At 41.0% G+C, this 13,900-nt stretch overlaps 1 protein-coding gene and 1 pseudogene across 1 annotated transcript; one reads left to right on the top strand and one right to left on the bottom strand.

Moving 5' to 3' along the window:
• Positions 1-1,264: 1,264 nt before the first annotated feature.
• LOC147614529 (uncharacterized) lies at positions 1,265-2,109 on the top strand (annotated as a pseudogene).
• An 8,857-nt stretch (positions 2,110-10,966) lies between these two features.
• LOC147614528 (uncharacterized) lies at positions 10,967-12,829 on the bottom strand. The gene has a single exon (XM_086780471.1). The coding sequence runs from the start codon at positions 12,771-12,773 to the stop codon at positions 11,043-11,045; it is 1,731 nt and encodes a 576-aa protein (XP_086636597.1). The 5' UTR covers positions 12,774-12,829; the 3' UTR covers positions 10,967-11,042.
• Between the last annotated feature and the right edge of the window lie 1,071 nt (positions 12,830-13,900).

The following is a 13,900-nucleotide window of genomic DNA, read 5'->3' as shown; positions in this document are numbered from 1 at the left end:
TCTCCTCATTGGTTGAGAGACTATTTTTCCAAATCCTAAAAGGCCCCAAAATGAGCTCCCTTTTTTCCTAATGTTGTAGCACCAAAAGAGAAGCAGTTTTGTCAGATTTTGTGAAAGAGAAGGCCATAGCCCTACTCAGTGCTGGTATAACCCTAATAATAGGGCTAGGCCAACTCCCAATGGAGGTAGAGGAAGAAATAATGAGGAAGCTAATCAAGTAGCTCCATTTAAAGGAAGACCACCATTCCAGAGACCTCCCAGACCTCCAAGACCACCTTGGAGGAATCAGGAAAATAATCAGAGAAGACCACCTGGAGTAATGCCATGTGTGTATTGTGGTGCACCAGATCATTGGGTAGGCCTGAATTGTGCATTATGGTTGAAACATAGAGAAGGATGAGGGATGCCAGTGGTACAGTACAATCAGGATGACAAGCAAGCTAGGCCTCAGCAGCAACAACAGAATCAGCCACCACAGGCTCAAGCAAATGTGATAACAATTGACACGACTCAGCAACAAGAACTGGTAGAGGTGCATGAACCAAATCAGGAGCAGCTTATCAAGGAACACTGTGAGGATGAGTGGGCATGTGATTGCAACCAATGTTATGAAAATCAGGATGTTGATGTGATGGTTGTTACCAGGTCTAAAGGTAAAGGACCAATTGATTGGAAAGAGCAGAAAGGAATTAGGGATCGGGTACAAAAACAGGTCAAGCATGAACAGAGAAATCAGATTTTGGATGAGATGAATACAGACAATTAGATTGGTAAGCAGAAGGAGCATGTGGAAGTCAAGCCTAAAGTGAAAGGAGATCAAAAGGATTGGTTTGAGGTATTGATTAACTTTCCATTGCAGTTGTCCTTAGATCAAATGTTATGTATTGTACCAGCATTCAAGGAGAGGTTGTTGAATAAGCTGCTAGGTAAGGAATATGAAGTTTAGATGAACCAAACAACTGAGGCAGCATTGCATAAGATTGATCCAGCAGATGTTGATTTTGTAGTTTGTGTCATAAAGGTAACTTTTCATTTGAAGAAGTGTTGCTTTGATGGAGGATCTGGAGTTAACATATTAGCTGAGTCAAACTAGCAGAAAATGTGGTTGGGAAAATTAGACCCAGCACCTTTTCAGGTTAAGATGGCAGATCAAAGAAGGGTTCAACCTTTAGGGATTCTGAGGCAGTCCATTCAGATTGCAAGTATGAATTTTCTAGTGAACTTTCTGGTTTTGAAAATGAAGCAGGGAGATGCTTCTTATGAGATGTTATTGGGAAGACCTTGGTTCAGACTGGGTAAAGTTAAGCAGGATTGGGGTGAAAATAAGGTTGTTTTGAAAAAAGGTAAACAGGTGGTAACTATACCTATGCTAGGCAGGAGGAACATTCCTTTCAAAGAGATACCATTGTATGCCCAAACCATTAATTTGGCAGAGGAAGTTGAAGATGATGAGGAGGAAGCATTTTTGAAGGCCAACCCATCAATTGTGCATGTCTTTGAAGTTGATGTTGAAGGGATCTTGCATAAGGAAGATGAGTCAATGGAAACAAGCTCTGATCTAGTTCCTGGACAGGTAATAGAAGGATCTGAATTGATACAAATGGTAGATCAGAATGAAGCCTCTAGCTCAAAAGAAGCCCTAGCTCAAGAAGAGAGGGAAGCAAGGGATATGGCAGAAAAGATATACAAGAGATTTGGAGGTTCCAACAGGGTGAAACATGATGAGTTGAAGGAGCTCAATTTGGGCACAAATGAGGATCCAAAGATGGTAAAGGTGAGCATTCATGTGGAAGGACAGTACTTGAATGATCTATTTCAGCTATTGTTGGAGTATAAGGATGTATTTGCAAGGGATTATGCTGATGTAAAAGGTATTGATCCAGATCTGCACCAGCAACACATCAATCTTAAAGAGGATGCAGTTTCGATTGTGCAGCAGAGGTATAGGATGAATCCAAACTTTTCTCAACAGGTTAAGGTGGAGATTGATAAGTTGTTGGCTGTAGGGTTTATCAAACCTATCAAATGAGGTGGCATGGTTATCTCCTATCATTGTGGTGCCTAAGAAAAATGGCAAGTTAAGAGTGTGTGTTGACTACAGGAAGCTAAATGCAGCCACCATTACTGATCCATTCCCAATGCCATTTTGTGATGCAATATTGGATGCAGTAGTAGGGCAAGAGTTGTATAGCTTTTTAGATGGTTTTTTTGGGTACAATAAGATTAAGGTTGCTGAGGAGGATCAGCACATAAAACAGCCTTTATTACGGAATGGGGAGCTTTTGTCTATACAGTCATGAGTTTTGGGCTCAAGAATGGACCACCATCCTTTAACTACACACCCTACAAAACATTTGAGCCTTACTTACAGGATTTTATGAGGGTATTTGTGGATGATTTTTCAGTTTTTGGAAAGAAGGATTTGCATTTGCAGCATCTGTTGTGTTTTGAAAGATGTAGAAAGTTCAGGATGTCCCTCAACCCCTATAAAGTGTTTTTGCTATCAGGAGTGGAATTTTGTTGGGACATGTGTCCAAAGAGGGGATGTCTATTGATGAAAAGAAAATTGAAGTTATCAAGGCAGCTAAAGTTCCAAAGAATGTGAAGGAAGTGAGTAGGTTTGTTGGACAGGTAAAATGGCATGCCAGGTACATCAGATATTTGGCTAATGTATGTATGCCTCTTACTCATTTAACAAAGAAGAATGTGCCATTTGTTTGGGCTGAACCTCAGGAGAAGTCATTTCAGATGTTAAAGAAAATGTTATCAGTGGCTCCAGTATTACAATCTCCAGATTGGACATTACCTTTTCATGTGTTTGTTGAAGCATCGGATATGGCTATAGGAGCTGTTCTTATGCAGGAAAAAGTCAGAGGGTGGTTCAGGCCTGTATATTATGCTAGTAGAGTCTTGACAAGAGCAGCTAAAAGGAATTATACAGTGACTCAGAGAGAAGCTCTTGGGATGGTGTATGCTTTGAACAAATTTAGACATTATTTATTGAGCAACATGGTGATTTTTCATGTTGACCACCATCAAGCATTGTTGTATCTGATTAAGAAGCCATTGTAAATCAAAAGGTTAGCCAGATGGATGCTGTTGTTACAGGAGTTTGATTTTGTCATTGTCTCCACACACCAGGCAAGGAGCATGCTATAGCTGATTACCTGAGTAGATTAGAAACTAGAGAAGAGACAATTTGTATCAATGATGATTTACCTGATGCAGAGCTGTTTGAGGTGCAAAATGCAATATCTGAGTCATGGTATGATCAGATGTTGATATTTTTGACATATGAGACTATGCCAACAGGTTTTTCAGCTAATCAAAGAAGAAAATTTGCTCTTAAAAGTAGACCTTTTTTGGTGATTGCAAGAGCACTATATAAGAAGGGGATTGATCAAGTGATTAGAAGGTGTGTTCCTGATTTTGAACAGAAGGCTGTACTTCAAGAAGCCCATTCAGGTGCAGTAGGAGGACATTTTTCAGGAGACATTACAGGTAAGAAGATATTGCAAGCTAGATTATGGTGGCCTACTATGTTGAAGGATGCACATGAGCATGCAAAAAGTTGTGTTATTTGCCAAAATCTTGGACAGCCGGATTCTAGGGATAGAATGTCTGATCATCCTATTCTGCCATTAGAGCCATTTCAGAAGTGGGGATTGGATTTTGTAGGGCCTGTGAATCCAACTACCAGCAGGGGATGTAAGTACATTCTAGTGGCAAACTGATTATTGCACTAAGTGGGTAGAAGCTGTAGCACTTAAGGACAACAAAGCTCAAAGTGTGGCCAAGTTTTTGTACCACAACATTGTGACCAGGTTTGGATGCCCTGTGGAGTTGGTGAGTGACAGGGGAACTCATTTTTTGAATGAGGTGATCTCTGAGCTAACCAAGACTCACATGATCATGCATAAGAAGTCTACAGCATATCATCCCCAGGCTAATGGATAGGCTGAAAGCACTAATAAAACCTTGGTCAGAATTTTGAAGAAGATTGTGCAGGAGAACCACAAGGACTGGGATGAGAAGTTGGACTCTACATTATGGTCTTTCAGAACAGGTTTCAAAGTCACAACACGTATGACACCATATTCAGAGAAGAAGGCAAGCATGGGTAAGCATGAATGTGAAGTTTAAGGTATTTCAAGTTGGAGACTGGGTGATGTTGTACAATTCCAGGCTAGGACCACATCCACGAAAGCTGACTTTGAGGTATAAAGGACCTTATCAGATTGTGCAGGATTTGGGTCAAGGCACATTTATTGTGGCTGATGTTTTTGGTACCAGAGTAGAGAAACCTGTCAATGGTTTCACGTTGAAGAAGTTTCAAGGTAAGCCACCTCATTTAGATTGGCCAATAGCAGGGTTGCTTGAGCCAGAGAAGTTTGCAGAATGCAAGGAAGCCAGATTTTGCTATCAACGGGAGTGTTTGGGATAGGAGGAAGTTGATGTCAATGGAGTATTAATGTCTGAGGGAGGAAGTTGATGTCAATGGAGTATTAATGTCTGAGGGAGATGTTCAAGTGATTAGGCAACAAATGGTGGATAGTATGCGTAAGCATGGAAGGCCATTAGAGAAAGGTTGTCCTCTGTGTTGAAATATCCATATGAAATGGTTAAAACAGGTTTTGTGAGTGCTTATGAAGCAAATTTGTTGGTGGAGATTGACCAGTTGAAGAAAGAGAGGGAGTTTTGGATGAAGCAAGTTCAAGAGTATATAGCAAAGGAAATGGGGAAGCAAGTGTCAGAGCAGGAGAAGCAAAATCCAGATCAGGTGAAGCAGGTTCCAGAGCATGGAGCATCTTTAGAGAGACCAGTGGTGGAAGAAGGAAAGCAAGAGGCTACAAAAGAACAAAGTGCAAGTGTAGCTGTGGAGGTACCTGAGGCAGCTGCTGCTGACTCTGAGCCAAAGATTGTTGCAAGGATGCAGACAAAGTCCATACCTACTCAAGCAAGTGTGGAATGATCAACAGGATTGCATCTTAATTAGTAAGGATTGCATCTTAATTAGTAAGGAGTTTTTTTTTGGGGTCTTAGTTCAATATGATTTGTGATCAAGGGATATGTGAATTCGAGTCAGATTTCTTTGAAATCCACCATCGGGACGTGCCATGTGTTGAACTGGATATTGTAATGCTTAGTCGGATTATGCTAAGTCGGGTTTTGCTAGGTCTGATGTGGCTGAGTCGGATGTTTATGCCAAGAACATTGTTTTGGGCAGTTACAACTACTTTTGTCTTGTTACTTCAAGAGGTTAGAATATGCCTTGTGGGGCAAAGTTAGGGTGATGTAGTCGTGTTCTGATGCTGATGTATTTACTCAATGAAGCAAGTTCAATCATGTTTTCTGCTCTGCCGGATCTACCTCTGTGCATTATTCTGTTCAATATGAAGTTGTCTTTGTGCAAGTGCTGCTATGTCTGAAGTGCTTTCTATGTTGATTCATTGTGAGTAATGGTGTTTCAGAGTGAGTCTATCATGTGTTGATGAACCCCAACAATGCAATTATTGGGATGAAGTTAGTTAAATTTTTAGAAAAAAAAGTACATTTTTGTAATTCAAAGTAAAGAATATATTATACATTACATAAATTATTAGTAGTTTTAAAGAATATCAGATCTTGTATTGACCTTGTTTTTTTCATTTTGTTATTCGACAACGAAAAGTGAAATTTTTTTCACCTTTTAATTAGCAATATGTATATTTTTAAAAAGACATTTAAAACTATGCTTATTTTGTGAAATTTCTAAATACATTTCTCTTCAATGTCTCTAAAAGAGTGTAAAATTGATCAATATTTAGGACTAGTGAAAAATCAAGACACTTTGTTGTTGTAAACGACAACTCATGACTCGTTATCGTTTTTCATGACTCACTGTTTCCACCCAAAAATATGCAAATTATGTTAGAATGCTCCCCACTATGGTACTCTAGATTGTGTCATCCCAAAATATGGCATTTAGAGCATCCATGTAGCAAAATTCAGCAAACTGTGAAGTCTAGACCCGAGGAACAAGGTACATCAAGATAGCTATATCCAAAGCACATGGAGACAATTTTGGGACTAGGAGAGAGCAGTCGCTCTTGTCCATGCCAAATGAAGGAATATGCATGAGGGGTTGTGCACCCATCCTCAAAAGCATGTGTCCCACCGTAGATTTTAAAGAACATGTATTTTTCATTAATCAGAGCTAAATATTCCAAATGGATATTAAGTAGGAAAGTTGACTATAAAGAATAATAACGACTTAACCCATGGTGACAACTAGTGACTCGACATCCATGATCAAGAGTAATATTCAAGGTTTTCATAGAGATTATATTCAAGTACAAATATTATGCCGCACATGTAGAAATACTACAACTCAAATAATCTATCATTTGCTAGTGGGCTAGCAAGATAGAATGCCTAGAGTGAGGGCTTCAAAATGAACATAAGCTTCCAAGGAATGATGAAGATTTGAGAAGTCTTGATATCCAACAAGGTCACACCTACGGGACTATGTGCTTTAACACTAGTCTTGTAATTTGCCACAAAAGGGGCTCAAGATTTGTTTCATAAATTTGTAATAACTTTTGAGTACTATATCCAAAAGTGATTTTTTCCAAGTGTGCTTATCTAGCATATAAATAACTCAGAAAAAGTTTCAGTCAAAGGTTCTTTTATTTTAAAAAATGATTTTCTTAAAAACACCAAAAATGTTGCCAGAAAGCACTCAGCATAGTGGTTTCATGGGAGTTGAAAAGTTGACAGCTTTCATGCAATTAAAGTTACCCTTATACATATACCATAGATACACGTAGGTGGATTTTTCATGATATTTGCAACCTACATTTTTTTTTGGGTCATCTCTTTTAGTTGAAAAACTAAAAGTGAATACTTTTTTACAAAAGGAGCCTTAATCATGACCATGAATAGGTAGACTTTTAAAGTCGAACTCTTTTTATTTTTTAAGTACTTACTAAATGATGTGGGACAAAATCCATGAGAGGATTTTCTATGCAACTTTATAGTCAAAGAGTATGATTTTTTTTAACGAAGGGTCCGAATAGCCACAAAAGTGACTTTTTTCTTACAAGACTAGTCTTAAGCTAAGGGCTTGCTACTTCTCTCACAAGCTGGTGGCTTGCCTGCTCTTTATTAAGATGAGGGCTTGCCTGCTTCTCTATCACCAAGCTAGGGGTCTTCTTACTTCTTCACCATATTTTTTCTCATGGAATATACTCTTCTTCTTGCAAGATGCAAGCTTGATAATGAAAAGGAGACTATGGAAAGACCTTAAAGCATACATATTTGAAGGAAAAGCCACTAGATCTAACTTACTCTTGTTGTTTGAGAGCTTGGCCTATCATTGCTTGGTCCTTGTTAATGAAGAGCTAGTTGTAGAGCACTTGAATCGGCTTAAATATGCTTCATCTCCTCTTCTTCTTCTCCTTCCCCCCTCTCAAGCGGAGAGTAGGGCCTTCCTCTTCACACAGCCTAATACGTCTCTCGACAGCTCTTCTTCCCTTGCCTTGATTTTTCAATGGCTTGAAGAAGACCTCCTCTTGGACAGCTTGAAGACCGTTACCATATTGAGGCTCATGATGCCATGTAAAGATCCAGAGAGTGAAGCATGTGATTGTTTGTGTGTGTGTGTGTGTGTGTGTGTGTGTGTGTGTGTGTGTGTGTGTGTGTGTGTGTGTGTGTGTGTGTGAGAGAGAGAGAGAGAGAGAGAGAGAGAGAGAGAGCTATGCTCTATGTGTGTGTGAGAAAGAAAAGAGAAAGAAGACAATTATATTAACATCTATAAAAGGCCAAAATGACCTATGGGACCAAAGATTATATCATGTCCATGGAATACATCATCATGGGTACAAAAATTTAAAAGAAAGGAACAAGAGCTGAAATGCCAATACCGATCCCAATACAAAGAGCATCAAGCTCTCACATCACCCTAAAATATCTCGCATAAGGTGTTGCATTATGGTACCCATTGTAGTAAAGTCAAGCCGATGGGACAAAGTCTTATGGTGGTGGGAAATGATGGCTCTAATCCTCTTATGGGCGACACAAGCATGGGCAGGGGTCACGAGATTCGGGGCATCGAGCTCTGCATAGCTCGATGGGTTACGCCTCTCTCTCGGTCGAGCTGTGCATAGCTCGATGGGTTACTCCTCTCTCTCGGTCGAGCTCTTGCATCAACCTAGAGGTTGAGTGTAGCGGGTGAATTTTCTCTCGGACCTATAGTCTAAAAGAAGTCAATGAGAGCTCACTCTGCTGGTCCTCGGGCGCGGGTGCAGATGGTCTAGGCCACAATAAGGACTCCCTATATTTGCAGAGCTCCAAAAGTAAGAGCCCTAGGCATCTCTAGAATGGGAAATCCATGATCTGGAAAGTGGTCAGAATCCATCTCTGAAGAGGCAGTGGAACCTCCCTCTGATCTTATAGTATACCGGGCATCAGTATATATAGTGGGCCTCTTTCTTAGCCTCTGTATGATAAAGCTGGCATATCCTATCCTCTACTGCTGCTGCCCTGGCCCATATATGGTGCAACTGATGAGATGAGGTGGCACATCGCACCCCAAATGACAGATGTGTGTCCATGTAGCACGGGCGTATGATGAAACCGTCCTTTGTCAAGTGAAGAAGATGATCTCTGTAGAAGTCCATCTTCATCCCTAGGGGTTGAACGGGTGAGCGCCAGGACCTTTGAGTATCCAGTCTCACAATGACCTTCTTGATGACCCTATTCAACTTTGTGTGGCAAAAAGCAAATAAGGGGGCCTCTATGCTTTTTTTCCCCTTCTATTAGTTAACACAAAAAAAAAGCCTCGAAGAGCTAAATACAAACTCGTCTCCATGTACAGAGCGAGGACCAAAGAACACAAGGGGAGGAAGAATGCACTTCTCCTTAGGCTGGCCGCTCTATAAGGAGAGGGCTATCTCATGTAATGGGTGGGGAAGGAATAACCACATAGGTGGTCTATAGTGCCAAGTGGGCGTATCACCTCTATCTATGAGAAACGGGCTAGTAGCCGTCGGCTCCATCGCTTCAGCAGCACCTGGCAGAATATCAACGTCAACAACACTCACACCAGCTGGTGCTTTGATCATCTACATGACTCAATGCCTCCCACGCATCATACGTCTACAGCTCAGCTGAACCTTCATCAACGCTTCGTTGATCATCATCATCTTGATGCACGACTCCACTACCTGCACATTATATGACAACAGCTCCTGTCTATATCAACCAACATATTCAACGCAATCAATAGCGTTTTCAACCTTGCGCATCACTTTCAGCCGCGCCGTCGGATTTACCATAGTAAAGGCCTAACTGATCTACGCACACATCTTCATCATCGACTCTACTCTTGCCAGCATTGCTGCTCCATTAGTATTTAATAGCACACCTGCATCTACTATAGTCCTGAGGTTGCATCCTTCTACCTCTACTTCCCCACGGAGTGCCACCACTATCCCTGACGCGAGCCTTTATCATTGACTGAGCCTCTAACTTCAACTTCCTCTTTGATTCTTCGTCAGTCTACTACTCAGAGTCACCTCACATCAGAGGGTCTCTTGTACTGGATTACTTCACCATTATACAAACACTCATTTATCCATTTCATGTTGTGTTGATTTGCTCTAATCTCTTGCACATCTGGTCCTTTTGTCCTTTTACCCTTCGACTGGAAAAGGATGCCACGGACACATCGTCGAGCATCATGCTTTTATGTGGATGAGTGTGAGGAGGGTCAGATAGTGTGCTAACAACTAATTGAATGAATACTCTTTCTCTCTTTAATGGTTCCGTCCCATGTTTCCTCGAGGTCATTGTTGTCATGACATGTATATTTTAGATTCCATTTGGTTCTCCTTTGGTTCATGGCTCTCACATGTATTGATAGATTGTCAAGATGAATCCATGCTTGCACACATAGATTTGTTGTTTATTATGAGAAGCTTGTGATAATTGGATTTCTTAGCATGTTATGCGAAGCTTGTGATGATTGGATTTCTTAGCATGTTATGAGAAGCTTGTGATGATTGGATTTCTCAGCATGTTATGAGAAGCTTGTGATGATTGGGTTTCTTAGCACGTTTGTGTGAACTTGAGGCTTATTTGATACATGGGGATGCTTAGACTACTTGGATGTGTACTAAAATATGTTTGATGGATGCATTAATTCATTGATTAATTTATATAAATTATATCTTAGATTAATGTATTTTATTCCATTTGTGATCATTTGATCCAAGGATATCCAAACCTTCATGGATAGAAGTTCAAAAAAAAGTATATGCTTGAATGCACGCCTAGGTAATGATTAGACCAAAATTCCTTCATCTGCACTACCATCCCTCAAGGAAAAGAAATGCATTCCTTTGAGAGATATTGGTAGGAAGCCAATAGCTATTGGTGGGAAGCCAAAGAAATGCATTATCACATTTTCTTTTAAAAAACATCTTGTATTATCAATATAATTTGCAATAGTCATGTGCATGTAATGTGGGGATATATATAGCCTATAAGGCCATTTTAATTTAGTTTTTTTCCCCTTTTTGTTTTTGATTTTTGTAACTTTAATGTATATGGGTAGAATAACATATTTATTCAAATCGTTACAGAAATCTATTGGATTACATTTGTAAGGCTCAACTTAATTAATTAATGTTTTCCCTTGAACGTGAGAACCTATTTTACTTGCATTCAGATTTCGTAGATTAATGAAACTATGCATGGATAGATTGTTTACATGAGAGCTAGCTACTAGTATACAACAATTTTTCTTATGTAGATGCTATTGTTGAAATGGCAAAGGTCTTCTAAGACCAATCATTCTCTTAAAAGAAAAAAATATCAAAAAGAAAGTAAATATAAATCTTAAAGCATAGTTAAACAAGCCCAAGCTCTCAAAGAATATACAAAATCATCTCGTTGACAATCTCTACTATGGCAATATAGTCACGTTTATTATTACTAAGTTTTTTTTTACATAATTTAGGATAAACAATATAGAGAAGTTAGGTTATGTCATGACTCATTTAAAGTCCAGTGGCTTTGGAGTGGTTTAGTTTCTTCACACTGTAAGTGTAGAGCACAATGACTGCTGCCAAATTAACTACTCCATAAATTACTAGTAAAATGTAGACTATAAACATGATGCATGGAAGAAATGTCACCTTGACCCATCCACCGGGTGATAGCTTTAGACTCTTATAGCGAATGGGGATGACGTTTAGGAGTTTTTCATCCCATTCTAAAGATTGGACATCGCCGATAAGACGATGCAGGCATTCTAGTTCATCTTGGAAAATGTCTTGGGTATGTGCAGGCGCCCCCTCCCTTGCCCTCAAATGGCGATGCACGCTGTCTTCACAGGGAACATTGCTGTCGAGAATACGTAGCGCACAGCCTGCAACCGCCTGGTTGCGCTTTGATGAGTGTTGGCTCTCAAATACCACGAGCAATTTCTGAGATAACTGTACAGTTTGCTCAGATGTAAAGCGTGAACGACAGCAGGTAGAATCAGATAGAAGTGGGATAAGAGCCTTGATGATGAGGGGGAGCAGCTCATTAAGTCTGCTACTTGAATGGTTTGCGTGACACTCGTGCTCACACAAATCTACAAGCTCTACCACGCGCTGCACAAGGATATCCAGTAGACTGTGCCCTCCCTTCCCAATCACCATTCCCTGTGGATCATGCTCTGCAAGCTTTTGTAAGCTGTTTGCAGCCGCCCTCGCAATGGGCCCTACACTTTTTGTGGCCAGGTCTGCAAGCTTCATCAGTAACACTCTCTCCAAACGGAGCCGCTTTTGAGAGTATTTGCGCTCGGATTCCACCCAAAAGCCCACCATGTTTGCTGCAGCTTCCTGCAAATAGCGGTCATCTGACCCCAGTGCCACCAAAGCAGCTTCAAAGCCTTCATGCTCGTACATGTGGTGCACCACGTCTTCGTAAACCTTGAACACCGCACTGGCTTGTTTTTTATGCCTGTATTCCTCACTCATCGCTTCAAATGCAGTGTCAACTAGCTCCACCTGGCCTGCAAGCAACAATCCATTCTCTATTGCCACCCGCACCACCTTGTCATAGTACTTCTCCAAACATGGTGATGCAACCTGGTAGCGATGGCGGCGACCATACAATATCCCAGTTGTAGCAACTGCAGCATTCAGCATCACAATAAAACAAAATATAACAAGAGAGTGGTAAGTGAGAAGCTCCGCATTCCCTTGGCATGTGGAATTTCCTTGGCAATCTGCGGTAACGCTGCATAGAACAGAACCGACACATTTCCCGACTTCAAATGCAAATAGGAAAATGCTTCCAAACATTAGGGATATGATGCAAAGCATCTCCAAGATGAAGAAGAATGACCCTCTTTCCAATCCCACAGTTGGTCTTTTGAGATAAGCCACAGCTTTGGTAGCTGTTGGAGAGGTGGCCTTGGACCTCCGAGCCAGCAAAAAGCTACGCCAAATAGCGGCAGCTGCAAACTGAATAGCTTGCAGCAGAAGTAAAGCTCCAACCAAGAAGAACTCCACTGTTTCCAGCCCGCTGATGAGACCACCCAACACTACCGCGGATGCCCAAGTGAGCACGCAAAACCCTAAGAAGCGGTTCAAGCTCACTATTGCAGAGTTTCTCAAGGCCAACAATCTCACTGTCTTCACTGCTGCCCCATAATCTCTCATCATTTCTTCTTGCGATCTTTGAGGCGCACCACATACATGAATTAGAAGCCAATTGCAGAACCAGTTGGAAGTCATCAAGCCCCTTGAAGTTTCCTGTGATGTTTGTGATGTTGACTGTATATTGATTGCATGTAAAATGATCAACTTTATTTGACTTGCCTTCTGTCAAAGTAGGGGTGGAAGAAATTTGGCGCAGGCACTTCCAAGGGAAATCACTCCTAGCCTTATGGACATAGATCAAAAAAAGGAGTTCACCTGAAGCAATAATAGACAAGGGAACCTACTCAGAAAGGCAAGGCTGGACCACTGCTACCTGGCCTCCAACCTCTGCAACAGATACCTAAAGGCCAAAGTAACTTTAGCCACTCACATAGCCCTCTCAGACCACCAACCTATCTTACTACAGCTGGAAAAAAGTGATTCAAAAATAAGGTCAAGGTGGTTTCACACTGATCCAGCTTTATTTGACTTGCCTTCTATCAAAGTAGGGGTGGAAGAAATTTGGCGCAGGCACTTCCAAGGGAAATCAGTCCTAGCCAGGAGATGGTCCCTGGCGGCAAAAGAAACTCAGGGGTTCCTAAGCCATATAAGAAGGGCAGTGGCTGAAGTCACACAAAAAAGGAGAAATGCCAAATACAAGAGATTGCTCCAGCTGCTGGAACAGGAGGTAAACAAAGGCAACCTCTCCCTTCAACCCTCTATGCTGTGCAAGCCAAAGCGGACCTGAGAAGAGAAGAGGAGATACAATGTCACCATCTGAGACTATATTTCAGAGAGTGGTGGGCTAGAAAGTGGGAGAGACCTACGAAAGCTACGTTCATAATTTAGCATCAACGATCGAGTCATCAAGCTAATACACAAGAGAGGGGAGAACGAGAATATATCAAATTGGAGACCCATCACTATGGCTCACAACAGCATACAAAATCTATGCCAAAATCCTTTCAAGAAGGCTAACTAACCACCTAAAGGATTGGGTGAGAACAGAACAAAAAGGCTTCATCAAAGGCAGATACATTCTGGATGCGATCATAGGACTATGGGAAGGTATAGAGTATGCTAAGAATTCAACCAAGACTTTGTATTCTTCAAGATTGACTTTGACAAAGCCTATGATAGGCTTAAATGGAGCTTTATTTTAGAGTCTCTGCAGAACATGGGACTGGGAAGCAGATTCATACACTAGGTATCCACCCTCTTTG

This window comes from Cibotium barometz, chromosome 42, assembly GCF_041138505.1.
Source record: "Cibotium barometz isolate CiBa-2024 chromosome 42, ASM4113850v1, whole genome shotgun sequence".
Classification (NCBI taxonomy): domain Eukaryota; kingdom Viridiplantae; phylum Streptophyta; class Polypodiopsida; order Cyatheales; family Cibotiaceae; genus Cibotium; species Cibotium barometz.
Note: the sequence above shows the minus strand (reverse complement) of the source record. Positions and strands in the feature narration are given on the sequence as shown.

Bases quoted from the DNA above. Each gene is read 5' to 3' on its own strand.
- LOC147614528 (XM_086780471.1), bottom strand. From the start codon at position 12,773: ATGACTTCCAACTGGTTCTGCAATTGGCTTCTAATTCATGTATGTGGT.